We start from the raw sequence: 16,807 nt of genomic DNA, 5'->3' as shown, positions 1-16,807 counted from the left end.
AGATTAACAGCGAAATCCCAAGTGATTTTTGTTTACCGCATAAATTCAAACTTGGCGCCAGTTCATCCGAGGAAGTAGCGGTCAGATGACATATTTGTGGTAGATCAAGTGGCCTATCTTCAAGCGATTTTCTTTGCTTAGGGGGCGCGTGGCTCCTTCCCAAGAAAATTCAAACTTCCCGCCATTTTGGATGACGTCATGCGCTGTTGCCAAGTGCACACAACGCCATCTTGGATGACGTCTTCGCCGCTATCTTGGATACATCTGGGAACAATGCAGAGTGACCTGTGCCCCTTGTCCCAACACTCGTGATACTACCGCCATCTGTTTATGTGCATGTCGCTATCCCATGACTTTTGTCACCTCACTTTATAGTAAAATTGGCACGACTTTGTTTCAGTCATGGGACATTCCGCCAAATCTCTACTACCTGAACATGGTCAAATCATCGTCATGTGAATGTGGAAGTTAAGAAGGTGGTTATCACATGTTCCTCAGGTGCTACGAAAGGTATCAATAATTTGAGAAACTATTACGGTATGTGAGGTTCTCTGTCTACAAACATTAAGATCCTTCTAGCAACAGAAGGCACAGAAATGTATAGTTCCTCTACAGTTTTGTAACAGAGGGTCAAATAAGAATACAGGAAAAGAAATATAACATATTTAGTGTACTATAAGATAAGAAATTCTCTTTTCCTATATTCGATCATTGAGTTAAATCCAGTTTAATAAGATGTAATAGGTTAGTGTTGTTCGTTGTCGTCTGAGGATGGTTGCATGGTTTGCTCCTGAAAGCCATTAATAAATCCAAACTAAATGTATTCCATACATGTGTCCTGATCTGACGTTGGAATACATGGACAGAATAAAACGTTCTGTTTGCAGAACACTATTGAGGAAATTGATAGAAGCGGAATTTGAAGGTGGACCCAAGACGATTCTGTTGCATGTTCCAAGGCAGAAACATAAAATGCAGTGGCTGGCCATATATGTGCCTCTGCTTGCCCGTTATCCATTGGCTCGCGAAAAACACCGACCATTCCTATTCTGTATCATTACTGGTTTGGTGTACTGGAACTGCTTGTCCCAAGTGTAACCGCCACTGTTGACATTTATTGCCAGCAACTGAGATGTCTTGTAGATGCAATCCGAGAACAACAGCCAGGAAGATTGTGTAAAGTGATACTGCTCCACGATAACGCCCGCCCGCATTCTGCTAGACTGTCAAACGCACCTGATCTCGCGCACCCAGATTTTCACCTTCTGCGCTCTGTATGGAGAAATCTTGAAGGAACTTGTTTGCTGGATGAACATGCACTCAGAATTTGGCTCATTGAGTTATTCGACTCATATCCACATGATCGAAAAGTTGCTCCAGTGTTGACAGACTGTCGTGTGTAGTGAAGGAGAACGTGTTAGTGATGACTAAAGCCTCTGTTGTGTTGTGTTTAATTAACATATGGAAAAGGCTACGAAATTATTCACCAACACAATAGAAGAGAGATTGGAAGTTTCAGCCAAGCGTGGTCGTCTGTTAAGGAGAGCAATACACGAATTCCAAGCCCAGCAGGGCTTAAGCTTTCAGGGCCAAGTAGTCTCAGAAAAGTCACTTAAACCTACATACACAAAATCTAAACACTCCATATCCTTATTCTGCTGCATTTTATTTTGGTTTCCTTTTTCCTGCTTACGATTCCTTCATCATTTCTGTTTCAGTATCACCAAAGAATTATTTTCTACATTGTTTATTGGCATAAAATGGAAGTGTATAGGAGTTTCAATGCATCAGCACCTTCAGTCTTACCTATTTGCTAAACGATTCATTATCAGCCGAGAGAAGAAATCGCATCCAATGCGTCAGTATATTCAGTACCTATAGAAAAGGATTTTGTTTTATTACATCTTTCCCTTATAACTGCAGTGAATGATATCTTGATTCCTAAACTAAATACAACTGATCCCGGGAACCCAGAGAGGGATGTAAGGAATCCCTTAATCCATGGCTATTCGCCACCAGAATTTATAAAAGGAATAAATTATCTCTATAACTATAGCCTCTGTGTTACCAAATATGCACTACAGCACTATTCGATTTCCTTGCACCCAACCCTTGGTTGATGCCCCGACAAGTCGCACTGTGTAGTGGCGGAACTCACCGCAGGCGAGAGACGGCAGAGTCATCTGGCGGAGGAGCGGTGCGGGCAGCCGTGGGCGGCGCAGCAGTGGCAGGGGTGCGGCCGCGGTCTCCCTGCGGCCCACTGCCATCTGCAGACGCCGGCGCGCTGCAAAGACCGACAGGCAGGGTGTCGTACTCTCTGTCCACTTATGAGGCCAGACGACAGCATACTACATGCATTGCTGCTGGGGGTTCGTCTTCACACAAACAACAGAACACACACTGTCAATGACAATAGTAGGTCTGCTATGATGATTACCTTACACTCGATCTAACCAGTTTACACACTGCTTCTCCTGAGTTCCTCAGACCTGTAGCTTTGCATAACAAACAACAAAAGATAGTACAAATGAAATGTACATAGGAAGACTTCGGTTTTGCTAGAGTAATACGAAAATAGAATACACAACAAGAATCACACGGAAATTGCAACAGCAATAACCCTTGAATGTACTTGTTGTATTCTTTTAATCAAATGATTGTTTTTTTTTGTTTTAGGGCGCAAAACTGCTATGGTCATTAGCGCCCAGTCCGTGACTTAGGAAACAGTAAAAAACCGAAAATGGATACCAGCAGCAATGGGAACGAAAGTCATAAAATTGGAGAAACTAAAAGCAGAAGGAAGGCTTAAAAATCCACGACAGAAAGGGGTTGGTTGGCCCCAAAAAAAGCTTTAAATGACTGACGTCATTTCACTGGCACCAATAAAATCGAGAATGCGATCGGCTGAGCGCGTGTCATCTGCTAAAATCGACGATAAATCAGGCGATAGCTGTAGACGGGAGCGTAACGGATTAAAATAGGGGCACTCAATTAAAAGGTGTCTTACTGTCCACAGCTGAGAGCAGTGGGGACAGAGTGTGGGAGGATCGCCGCTTAAAAGATGTCGATGGATAAAAAGACAGTGCCCTATCCGGAGTCTACTGAAAATTACCTCCTCCCGACGACGCGTTCGGGAGGAAGAGGTCCAAGCACAAGGAAGAGCTTTCAAGTCCCGCAATTTATTATGGGGAAGTGTCGACCAATGCGCGTGCCATAAATGAACAACACGACGACATAAAACGCTCCATAGATCGGCGAAGGGAATCGATTGGATAGCTGGCCGAAGAAGAGAGACTGCAGCCTTGGCTGCAATATCGGCCGCCTCATTTCCACAGATACCAACGTGTCCCAGGAGCCAGAGGAACGCCACCGAGACACCCCCCCAGGTGGAGCAAGCGCAGACAGTCCTGAATCCGGTGGACCAGAGAGTGCACAGGATAAAGAGCTTGGAGACTGAGGAGAGAGCTGAGAGAATCTGAGCAGATAACGTATTGTATCCGCTGATGGCGGCGGATGTAGTGGACAGCCTGGAGAACAGCGTAAAGCTCTGCAGTATAAACCGAACACTGGTCGGGAAGCCGAAAGGGATTTTGGGTGTCGTCAACAATATAGGCACTCCCTACACCTAACGATGTTTTCGAGCCGTCGGTGTAAATAAATGTGGCTTCCTTCATTTGTGCACATAGAGCAGCAAATGCCCGACGATAAACAAGTGAAGGGGGTACCATCCTTGGGAAATCGACAAAGGTCACTGAGCAGGCAGATCCGGGCACGGAGCGAAGGCGGTGCTGTGCCCCAAGTTGTCAAGAAGGTTTTAGGAAAGCGGAAGGAAAGAGAATGGAGCAGTTGACGGAAGCGGACTCCCGGTGGTAGTAGGGAAGAGGGGCGGCCTGCATACCCTACATCAAAGGAGGCGTCGAAAAAAAAGTCATGGGCTGGATTAGCAGGCATGGAAGACAGATGGCTAGCATAACGACTCAGAAGGACTGCTCGCCGATTGGACAGCGGAGGTTCAGCAGTCTCAGCATACAGGCTGTAAAAAGCTCCAGACACTAAACGTAATCCACGGTGGTGGATAGAGTCGAGACGCCGAAGAATAGACGGCCGAGCAGAGGAGTAGACTATGCTTCCATGGTCCAATTTCGAGCGCACTAAGGCGCGATAGAGGCGGAGAAGGACCACTCTGTCCGCTCCCCAGGAGGTACCATTCAGGACACGGAGGGTGTTGAGGGATCGCAGACAGCGAGCCGAAAGATAGGAAACGTGGGAGGACCAGCACAGTTTTCTGTCAAACATAAGACCCAAGAATTTAGCGACGTTTGAAAACGGAAGGTTGACAGGACCTAGGTGTAAGGAGGGTGGAAGAAACTCCTTACGTCGCCAAAAATTAACACAAACGGTCTTACTGGGAGAAAAACGGAAGCCGGTTTCGATGCTCCAAGAGTGGAGGCGATCGAGACAACCTTGAAGACGTCGTTCAAGAAGGCTGGTCCGTTGAGAGCTGTAGTAGATCGCAAAATCGTCCACAAAGAGGGAGCCCGAGACATCAGGAAGGAGACAATCCATAATTGGATTTATGGCAATGGCGAACAGTACAACACTCGGGTATCGTATGCTCTCTCCAGATCAAAAAATATTGCTACTGTTTGGCGTTTCCGGAGAAAATTGTTCATGATATAAGTTGAGAGAGCAACAAGATGGTCAACTGCAGAACGATGGTTTCGGAATCCGCATTGGGCAGGTGTTAAAAGACAGCGGGATTCCAGCCACAAAGCTAAACGGTAATTCACCATACGCTCCAAAACCTTACAGACACTACTCGTGAGAGAAATGGGGCGATAGCTAGAGGGGAGACGTTTGTCCTTTCCAGGTTTCGGAACAGGAACGACGATTGCATCCCGCCATCGTCTGGGGAAAGTACTGTCGGTCCAAATTCGATTATAAAGGCGAAGGAGGTAACGCAGACTATGGGTTGATAAACGCAGCAACATTTGGACATGGATACCATCCGGTCCTGGGGCGGAGGAGCGAGAAGAAGAGAGGGCATGTTGGAGTTCCCGCATGGAGAAAACAGTATTGTAGCTTTCGCGATTTTGAGAGGAGAAAGCAAGATGTCACACTTCCGCTGCACGTTTCTTCGGGAGAAACGCTGGCGGGTAATTTGAAGAGCTCGAAATCTCAGCAAAGTGCTGACCCAATGAGTTAGAAATAGCGACGGGGTCCACTAATGTGTCATGCGCGACAGTGAGCCCAGAGACTGGGGAGAAACTAGGCGCGCCGGAGAACCGTCGAAGCCGACTCCAAACTTCCGAGGAGGGAGTGAAGGTGTTAAATGAGCTAATAAAGAATTTCCAGCTTGCCTTCTTGCTATCGCGGATGACACGACGGCATCGCGCACGGAACTGCTTATAGCGGATACAGTTGGCCAAAGTAGGATATTGGCGGAAAACGCGAAGAGCACGTCGCCGCGCACGTATTGCGTCACGGCATGCCTCGTTCCACCATGGAACTGGGGGGCGCCGGGGCAATTCGGAGGTGCGTGGTATTGAACGTTCCGCAGCTGTAAGAATAACGTCGGTAATTTGTGTGACCTCATCGTCGACGCTGGGAAAGTGACGGTCATCGAACGTCGCGAGAGACGAATAAAGTATCCAATCGGCTTGGGCAAACTTCCAGCGTCGCGGGCGCATATATGGCAGTTGAGGCTGCAGTCTAAGGACACATGGAAAGTGGTCACCCGAGTGTGTATCATCAAGGGCGAACCATTCGAAGCGCCGATCTAGCGGAACAGTACCGACCGTAAGGTCCAAATGAGATAAATTTGTCGTGGAGGCAGACAAAAATGTAGGGACCCCAGTGTTGAGGCAAACTAGATCCGCTTGGTGGAAGACGTCTAGCAATAGTGAGCCACGTGGACAAGGATGTGGAGATCCCCAAAGCGGGTGGTGGGCATTGAAGTCCCCAACCAGCAAATAGGGGGGTGGAAGCTGACCAACAACCGGTTGATCGGCCGCCAGCAGTGCGCCTCGGCTACAGCGAAGACAGCCGAGGGCGATTTCCGCCAGGTGGTGCTGTAGATGGGACACGCCTTGGCGGAGGAGGAGATGAACTGGGTTTCTTATTAGCCTTCTTGGAAATATGATGTTTAGATGAAGGAGGAACCGATGGTTGTGAAGTTGGGGTACGTAAAAAATCTTCACGAGTATGCTCTTTTTTTCGAAGTCTTTGTGTCTGACTTCTGGGCTCGAGATTTAGCAGAACCCGATGAAGGGTGAGCCATACAGTGGGCAGGCGAAAGTGGTGAGGTTGAACGGGCCATCTTTGCGCTGGCCGACCTGACGACCGTGGTACTAAAGGTGAAGTCTTTAGTCTGCGTGGCCGCCTCCTTTGTTGGCCAAGGAGAAGCAAGGACAGTGCTGTATTTACCTGTGAGGCACAGTGGGCTTTCGACTGGCGAATAACTTCCGAGCAGCAAAGGTCGACACCTTTTCCTTCACTCTGATTTCCTGGATGAGTTTTTCGTCTATATAAATGGGGCAATCTCGAGAGGAAGCAGCGTGGTCACCCATACAATTGATGCAGCGTGGGGATGGAGGTGGACAAGCACCATCATGGGCATCCTTGCCACACGTAACACATTTGGCCAGATTGGAGCAGGACTGGCTGGTGTGATTGAACCGCTGACACCGATAGCAACGCGTAGGGTTTGGGACGTAAGGGCGAACGGAAATTATCTCATAGCCTGCTTTGATTTTCGATGGGAGTTGAACTTTGTCAAATGTCAAGAAGACAGTGCGGGTTGGAATGATGTTCGTGTCAACCCTTTTCATAACTCTATGAACAGCCGTTACGCCCTGGTCAGACAGGTAATGCTGAATTTCTTCGTCAGACAATCCATCGAGGGAGCGTGTATAAACGACTCCACGCGAGGAATTTAAAGTGCCGTGCGGTTCAACCCGGACAGGGAAGGTGTGGAGCAGTGAAGTACGCAGCAATTTTTGTGCTTGGAGGGCACTGTTTCTAACAACAAGGTGCCATTCCGTAATATGGAACAAGACTTTACAGGACCTGCAATTGCGTCGACACCTTTCTGAATAATGAAAGGGTTGACCGTGGAGAAGTCGTGACCTTCGTCAGACCGAGAAACAACAAGGAACTGTTGCAACGATGGAAGAACTGTCTGTGGCTGATACTCAGTGAACTTACGCTTGTGAGCAGACATAGTGGAAGGTGAGGAAACCATTGCGGAAGAGTCCCCCATGATTACCGGCGTCTCCGATGGCGCGCTCCTCCCTTGTGGGGGCCCTCTCTGAAGGCACTCCCGCCTGAGGTGATTGTTCACACCTCATGTCACACCTCCCGACAAACGGACGGAGCGACCAGTCGGCACTTTCGGAAGGTATCAGCTCGGGTAATCACCCCTACCTAGGCCTGGCCGTTACCAGGGGGTACGTATGTGTCCTACCTGTCTACCCGGGGCGGGGAATTACGCGTTACCCCGTCACCGGCTACGCATGGAAGTGCGTGGGTCGGCCTTCAGACACGCACAGGGAGGAAAAAAGAGAAAGGGAAAGGAAAGAAGAGGGGTCTCAAACGCCGCAGCGGAGAAAAGGGCAAAGAGAAGAAGTAAGGAAAAGAGAAGGACAGAGGAAGAACGAAGACTTGCAAGCGTAGAAAGCAAGGAATTGGTAACAGTTTCGAGCGTCCGTCTCCGGACGTAGGCACAAACCATACTCCCAGAGGGGGATAAAGTGAAGGAAAGAGCCATAAGTGAGGGGGGGGGGGGGGAGTGGCGAAGATGGGGGATGGGGAAGGATGCGGAAAGGGAAGGTATGCAGCCCGTATGGGAAGGAAGGCCACAATAGCTCGGGGTCCCGTGCTCGCTACACACGTATCCACGAAAGAGTTGTGGACCTCCTGGGGGGTCAAATGATTCTGGTAGCTCATGTGTTACAGACCAGGCTGTAGGAGGCCCACATGATAGTGAGGCGACAAGCACCCTCCGAACAGAGTGGTGAAGGCAATTGAGGTAAAGAAAGTGCACAGAATTTACCAAACCATTCTTTCCCATTCGTGTAATTAACAAATATCAAGTGCGCCTGCTTTTTCACTCAAGAATCGATCTATTTGATTCTATGTTTTGTTTTGTAACGATTGATATTAATTTCACTCGTTACAACATCGTTGCAAATGTGTTGTACAAAACAAATGTTATTGCTAGACATTGACGTATCTGACAAATAAGCTACGTGTATGGTAAAAGCTACCTGTATGGTAATATAGTTTTAAATTTCCTGTGGGGTTGACTGTGGTGACTCACCAAACCATCCGAAAGTGATTTCGGTCGCCACCCTGGAATCCCACTATTAAGATGGGTCATTCCGGTTTGTGTTTCCATCTAACTGACGTAACTCTCGCACTTACCACTACATGGCTACCAGCAGAATACAAACCACAACCACTGTAATAAGCTATAATGTCCAAGATGTGATAGTGGTAGGTGTACGTGCCACAAATGCTCACCAAAATCGAGCACCCCCATGGTGAGAGGCTAGGAGACTCACTGAAATGAAGCATCCTGATGGGAACACAAAGCTATTCCATCCTCGTCATTGTACCTCGATCATGCTACACGTAGTTTATAGCCAGACATAGAAACGGCTAACCACACTGCTGTGTACAGTCAAATTTGCAGCTCTAAATTTCGAACATGAATATTGACCTTTAAGATACAAAAATTTACGTCTTCAATGAAATCTAGAATGAAATATGTCGGTTCTTAATTGCACAGACGAACTCTTCGAATTCAACTATTACAGCGCCAATTACCATGTATGGAAATCAATGGTTTCGTTAACAGGGAATTCCATGTCAAATCAAGTGCTACAACCTGACCCTCTTAGATTTTTTTTGAAATGAAGTATGCATATATTACTCAAATCATGACAAATTAATTTTTTCACATTTTTCTGACGAAAAGTTACCGAGTAATGGACCTTTAAAAATTGAAAAGATGACAAATTTTTTACTCGCACAACAATGTTGTTTTCTTTACAGCTCGTGTTCCAATTAAGCTAGAACAATAAAATTTAATTCATTGGAAAGCTCTTTTAAAGAGCTTTTATATGATACCAAACATTAGTTTAATATATATACACAAATTGTTAAAAAACATTGTTGAATTAACCGAATTTTGAAAAACTATTTTTAAAATTGTCAAAAAATGTGACAGATGCATTTTACATGTACATATTCTAAAAGTTTCAACTTGGGATGAGCATGGGATCACTATCAAAAGCAATTTTACATTAAGGATGGTGATTTTAAAATTCGTAAAAACTAATTTATTTCAGATATTAGGCCGACTTCTCACCAGCTGTATGTTGTTGTAAAATGTGGAAATTAAAAATAACTTATAATTGAAAAAGAACATGTTTCATGCTTCTGTAATTAATAAATACAAAATGAAAACTTTAAAAAAATAAAATAAAAAACACAGAAGGATGAATACCCGAGATCACACCTAAATTCAATTAGCAATTACTATTATTTACAAATAGGCATCCTATTAGTGCACTTGAACTGATCAGTCTGTTGCACATCAACATTTCTGCACTGGATAACTTGTATGTTCGCACAGCAGCAGTTTGAGGGTTCACGATTGCCACTGCTTCCCTACTGCTTATGGAATGAATGACTTGGAAATGTAAAAGATGGTGACGGTCCATGTGGATGAAAGAAACTGATTTCATCCTTCTCCTGATTTTTTCACATACACAGGTTAACCACCAGTGTCCATTATAGTCACAAGCAACAGATCCTTTTAAGTCTTGGAACGGTATTTTATCACTGTCAGAAACTGTCACCATTTCAATTTTACTATCAGAGTTTGAATACACCTTTGTTATTATTTTGTCCTTGCTAAAAGGAATTAAAGTGTGAAGTTTTTGTGTCCCTACAATTTTGCAGCATTTCTCAAATCTCTCCATAACTTTCATTTCTTCATCTTTGTAACCTTTAGCAGCATACTTTAAGTTCATTCCTTGTATGTTATCCTTGGTAAACATGTAAGGTTGTTTTGGCGTCATTATTTGATCACTGTATGGCCGTTGCACCCCTGAGCTGCAAGTCTTTTAACTGTTCCATCAACACTATCACTAGCTCCCTTCCCATGCGAGGTGGCTGAAAAATGCCATTCAGCTTCAGTCTAGAAATCTTCATGGTGGCCTATTTTTATAGTGAGCTGCTGCTCCATCAGAGAGATAATATACTTTTCTTGGTTTTCTTCTGAATTTAACAGTCAGGAAGTCCAAGTATGATTGGAACAAATGCACAGCAACAGTGTCATGTGTTACGCATTCTGGTATCATTACAAGACTTGTGTGCTCAAGTTCGTTCCCATCCTTGTAATAAGCAACAATGGGATGAATCGTTGCTTCCATGTTTGTCCAGTGATAGCCTTTAACTTCGTCCTGGATGACAAAGGAGTAATTCTCAGAAAAGTCACAGATCACGAACACCTCGCCTTCTTTAAGTTCATTTCTCAGTTTATTTTGGAAGGTTCATTGTTGACTAGCTGCAAATGAATGTCGTGTAAGCGATCTCTCTCTCTCTCTCTCTCTCTCTCTCTCTCTCTCTCTCTCTCTCTCTCTCTCTCTCTCTCTGTACCACTACTTCCAGTCAAAACACAATTTTTGGAATGTACGTCTGCAAACTTTGAAAATCCAATGTGGAGCTCTGGATGGTTGTCTGTGAAGTTCGCGTAAATTTCTTTCAAATTACTTGAAACTAGCCATATTTGTACTTGCTGTTTTTCTCCGTTATCTCTCACAAGCACAAAATCTTTTTCCAGACATTGCCCTGCTTATCTCATCAGAACAATAGAAGTTTCTAACAAAATCAGTAGTAGTTTGATCAAGAGTCTTGCCAGGTTTTGGGTTGGTGGAGACAAAATTCCTTTGGCCTTCACCAAATCTTTTACCCATAAATTTGTTACGTTAAATTCATCTTGAAGCTTCATAACACTACAGCTTTTAGGTAAAATGGTAAGAATTTTCATCTGTTTACTTCGAGATGTACATGTACGAAATTTATCTTTTAGCTGACTGAACATCTCAGATTCTGCATGATTATGTACCTCCATTTTGGAAGAAAGCAATAATACCTTTGTTTGAATTGTTGAAGTTAATTAGTTTTTCCTTAGGATATTTTGCTGCACAAACCCGTTTCTTCTTAATTGGCGATTCACCAATGGACTGTAAAGAAGCATTCAATCTTTCTAAGGCCTCACTTGCTGCAACGTCTTCTATGTCACTATCACATAAAACCTTTTCACTTCACGACAATACAGTAGATCATCATCATTTTATGTGCTATACGTATCACAGATTTCTACTCATGCAATTCTTTTACGGCAGTTGTCTCACTTTTTGGTTTAAAGTTAAGAAAGGTTTTCTTGCTATCATCTATTGTGAAACAGGCTGTAAGTTTTTCTTGTGGTTATTGTGGCCCTTTTTATTAAATGGATTACAGCACAAAGCTGAAATTCTACGCATTTTATATTTATCAAGTGAACAAACTAATTTTAAAAAATGTTTTTGAAGTTGGATGCCCGCGCGCGAGTGCATACCTGTCCTTTTTTCCCCCCCTAAGGTAAGTCTTTCCACTCCCGGGATTGGAATGACTCCTTACCCTCTCCCCTAAAACCCACATCCTTTCATCTTTCCCTCTCCTTCCCTCTTTCCTGACGAAGCAACTGGGGGTTGCGAAAGCTCGAAATTTTGTGCGTGCGTGCGCATTGTGTTTGTTATTGTGCCTATCTACCAGTGCTTTCCCATTTGGTAAGTCATAATATATAAACCTTCACTGTTTTTATACACACACACACACACACACACACACACACACACACACACATACGTACATATACACACACACACACACACACACACACACACACACATACGTACATATACACACACACACACACACACACACACACACACATACGTACATATACACACACACACACACACACACACACACACACACACACACACACACACACACATACGTACATATACACACATATACACACACACACACACACACACACACACGTACATATACATATATACACACACACACACACACACACACTTATAAGTTTGGTATCATAAAAGCTCTTTAAAAGAGCTTTCCAATGAAGTACATTTTATTGTTGTAGCTTAATTAGAACACGAGTTATAAAGAAAACAATACTGTTGTGCGAGGAAAAAATTTGTCATTTTGTTTTCAATTTTTGAAAAATCCATTCCTCGGTAACTCTTTATCAGAAAAATGTGAAAAATTAATTTTTGGTATTATTTGTGAGTACTATAGGCATAAATAATTTCATTTAAATCCAAGAGGGTAAGGTTGAAAACGATGGTTTTATTTGTTGTTTTGACGTGGAATGACCCTAACTATACGTATTTTTTTGGCGTAGACACTGTATATGCAATAAAAATGGGGGATTCCTGTTTCAAAATGAAACGAGGCCACTCATGCAGGCGGCGTATACATATATAATGTTGTACCATACTATGTACACACACCACTGTGTCTTTGAATTAGCACATCGCAAACCTTCACTGTTTACACATCACATCATGAAGCCCATTGGGGACATGCTACTTTCATAACTACGAAGTTGTGTGGGAAATTGATGTCATCATAAGCAAGTGGACAAATAAGATGCAGTTGTGCACGACACCTGTTGCAATAAAGAAGATTTTGGTTAGTAATTACAACATTGCTCCTATTTCAGTTATCAAGACTATTTCAAAACTTTACTTTGAATAACGCAGACAGAACTAGAGTTAAAGCTAATAAGTTAGTGTTACGATACTTTTTAAAATATTGAACAGGTGAGATTGAGTCAGATATTTCTCATTCAATTGAGTTTTGTAAAGCAGTCAGGCTACTTAGGCAACATATCAAATACAAGAGTTATATCAAATACAAAAGTTGCAGTTTATTAAGCAGCTCATTAACTATGGTATAAATATTTATACCATTTGAGATTTACGTTGTCCTAGGTTTGTACGGAGTATTTGTAATATGAGTCAGTATGTAACAAATAATATTTGCATCTGAACATTTCATCAGTGTTGAATTTGTGTGGATATAGTTCAGTAAGAACAACAGATGACATAGGGAAGATCGCAGTAGACGGAAACACAGAAGAATTCTTTAGTAACACTGAGAAGTTCAAGCAACGCACGAACAATCGAGCAGAGATCCGTTGACTACTCCTCAAAGAAGCAACACAGTATTTTGATCAATAGAAACTCCTCCCAGTGTGTGTAGTAGACAGGAGTGTACTTAGCTACTACAAGTATCCTCAGGAAAAACTAAACAGAAACACGAGGGAAACGTGAATAAGGGATACGATGCTGCAGTTTTGGTCTTAGGACTGGCTTCTTGTAGCGTGAGGAGGGTCCAGAATATAGAGGGAGTAAGCCCTCCACCACATCTGCTTATGTAAACTTCTTTACTCGAGTAGTCTCTTCGTGCTTTGAATGGGAACCACACACTTCTTAGGGCCTAGAATACTGCCTAAAATCTATACCTAACTCAAGCGCTTCGACTGGGGAAAGTAAGGGAACTGCGTTATGGAATCTACGGTTGTATTACATACATCTACCAAGGAACCTAATGAGGAAGAAGCAACATGCATATGTGTAGTAGTGATGTGGGAGTAGTGGTTACTCTGACCATTCGCTTTACTACATCTAACTGTGTGGTAACATCAGAAATAATAACGTAGTTGCTTGCCTGTTATGTAGTAGCTAGTATTGGGCGACAGACTTGCTCCTCATCTTCATCTTCCCTGTATGTAGCATGACACTATATTTACCCCCTTGCCTGCAGCAGCAGAGACAAACAACAATGAAGACTCTTTTGCATCGACAGGTTAACAGTGACCCTGTACAGAAAAAGGCCAGCACACTTCCATGACCTGGCTGCAAAATGTAAACATCACTGTCTTCTTGTGTCTTGAACAACACATAGTTGTAATCACGACTACAATGGTTTCTGCTCTGCCCACAGTCAATGTACCGTTCATTTAGAGCATTGATACCAGAATCTAAATGCCTGGTTGTTCCATACATTGAATGTAATGGAACTGATGACTGCAGGTAATGTCAAAGCAGTTTATAAAGCTATGAAGTATTTGTCTATTCTTTGATTTTAATTAGCTAGCTTACCTGTAATTAAACGAAGTTCAGTTATAGTATTAAATGATGCTGATACATGAAGTTTAGGAAAACTTTAAGACATGTACACTTTTAGACAGGAAATTACAGCACCAAGAAGTGTGGCATAAACGAAAGTTTGTAGGCGTGTTTCTACACCTGAAATATCATGTCAGTTCAGATTTTGGGACAGTCCAATAAGAATGGCGCTAGTAGCTCCACTGTAAGGATGAAAATCAGGTTTAGTTTAAATGCGTAGTGTAACGATCGTCAGCATTAGTTACCTTCAAGACTAGACAGAGCGAGTTGACTGGGACAAACATGCCATCATCGAACTGCATCTGCAGCAACAACCTGAGCAGCAGTCGGCACCACAGTGTCGCAACGAAATGTTAGAAATCTTTTACATCAAGAGAGACCTCTGAGCCAGACTCCCTGTAGCGTGCATTCCACTGACCCCAAACCACCGTCATTTGAGATTTCAGTGGGGTGATGAAAGAGCTCAGAGAGAAGGGTGGAGGTCTGTCGCATTTTCTGATGGAAGCTGGTTCTGCCTCGGTGGCAGTGATGGCTGGAAGTTGGTTAGGAGGAGGTCAATTGAGGGCCCGCAACCAACCTGTCTGCATGCTAGGAGCATTGGACCTACAACTGGAGTTACGATCATGGGTGCAATTTGCTATGAGAGCAGGACCACTGTCATTATTATCCCATGCACCCTGACTGCAAATGCACATCAGTCTGGTAATTCGACCTTTTGTGCTGCTATTCATGAACAGCGTTCCAGGTGGTGTTCTTCAACAGCATAACGCTCGGCCAGCAACAGCCGTTGTAATACAGCATGCTCGACAGTGTCGACATGTTGCTTTGATATGCTCGATGGCCGTATCCATCTCCAATCGGGCACTTATGGGTCATTATTAGATGACAACTCCAGTGTCATCCACATACAGCACTATCTGTCCCCATATTGACGAACCAAGTGCACCAGGCAACGTACTCCATCACACAAATTGACATCTGGTAATTGTACAACACAATGCATTAACGTTAGCATGCTTGCATTCGACATTTTGGCGGTTACACTGCTTATTAATGAGCCAGCATGTCGCATTTCCAATGGAAAATCTGGCTCTTACATTAACCTGTCCTCTAAACCAGTTACGTACGTTACGTAGACAAATGTGTTCCCAAAATTTCATTGCTCTATATTAACTGGTTTTTGGTGTTGTGATTTTTTTCCTGTATGGTGTGTCTATGCTCTAAAACACTCTTATACCAAGTATAATCATTAGCTCGCAAACACAAAAATATATGGAAATGTGCAACACAGTTAAGTGGCTTGTAACATGCATACCTGGCTTCTGCTGGAAGATCCGCCAGCAGCTGACCCAGTGTGACCACATCTTCAGGTTGAGTGCGCACTGCGTCTGCCCAGCCCTGTGTGGTCATAACCTGGAAGGCGTTGGCCTTGATGAAGTTAACGGCGGCCTGCCTGAGGCTGGTGCAGGAGTGCCTGATCGCCAGAACAGCTGTGGCCGCCGCAGTCTCGACGGACAGCTGAGCGGCCACGAGCTGCTCGCACCGAGCCTTCAGGGCCGACACGCCGTATTTATCAGCGGCTGCCAGCAGCTGGGGGGCCAGGCTGGACAGCTGAGGGGCCTGGAGGGTGTAGAGGTAGGCGACCAGCTGGCGCAGCACCGGGCCCTCCGCGTCCGGGACTGCGACCTCACCGGTGTTGGCTTCCAGTGTGTCATGGCGAAACATGCCGCCAAACACGGGACTCCGTTCGGCCAACACGGCCCTGTGCACCACGAGACGGGTGCCGCGCGCCACCAGTGTGACGACTGCGCCGTCCCCTGCGTCCAGAAGGGCGCCCAGGTCCACGGCTGTGGTCTCAACCTCCTGGGTGGGTTCCATCGTGGATGACTCTGGAAAATGGCGACACTCAGCAGCCATTTCTCCTCGCATGGCACACTAGTACAAGCCACAGGCAGAACAGTGTCAAGCAAAAGTTGGTAAATGTTTTGACATCTGCACACTCGGCCTTCATGTCTTCAACAGGCCTCCCAACCCCCTGCCTTTCGAAAGGCGCGCATGTGCAGAACCAAATATAAATATCAGCCTTGCAAACTAAACACGCAGAGACCATACTGCAGAGTGGAAGGTGTGGCCATTATCTCATTTAGTTCAGAATAAGAGATGCAGTTAGTGTCTCAGACGTTAACACACAGCCCAAGCGAGTATGCCTTCTACGTAAAGCGAATTGGGAACATTTAAACAGAGCATTCAATGTAGAGCCACTGCAAAAAAGCGGAACTGATGTTGACGCCACAGACAAGTTTATCCAAATGTCACAGACAGCGCACGACAAGGCAATCCCAATATTTGTGTGGTAGCCAATGGTTTTCAAAATTCCCTGATGTTTCACCCCATAGAGATAGACAGCACAGCAGATGGCAAGGCACTACCATAGAACCCCGGAGGAAACAGAATGACGAACAAGGCCGAGTTTCCATCGTAACAGTCAAATGAGAATATAAAGAACTGTTACACCAAACAAAAGCAGA

At 44.5% G+C, this 16,807-nt stretch overlaps 1 protein-coding gene across 1 annotated transcript in view; it reads right to left on the bottom strand.

Moving 5' to 3' along the window:
• LOC126204379 (ankyrin repeat domain-containing protein 6-like) overlaps window positions 1-16,123 on the bottom strand; it is a 195,659-nt gene extending 179,536 nt beyond the window's left edge. The window contains exon 1 of the mRNA XM_049938751.1: window positions 15,595-16,123. Within this exon, the coding sequence (XP_049794708.1) occupies window positions 15,595-16,004 (410 nt within the window). The 5' untranslated portion in view covers window positions 16,005-16,123. The remainder of the gene's footprint in view (window positions 1-15,594) is intronic.
• Between the last annotated feature and the right edge of the window lie 684 nt (window positions 16,124-16,807).

Source organism: Schistocerca nitens, chromosome 9 (genome assembly GCF_023898315.1).
Source record: "Schistocerca nitens isolate TAMUIC-IGC-003100 chromosome 9, iqSchNite1.1, whole genome shotgun sequence".
Classification (NCBI taxonomy): Eukaryota; Metazoa; Arthropoda; class Insecta; order Orthoptera; family Acrididae; genus Schistocerca; species Schistocerca nitens.
Note: the sequence above shows the minus strand (reverse complement) of the source record. Positions and strands in the feature narration are given on the sequence as shown.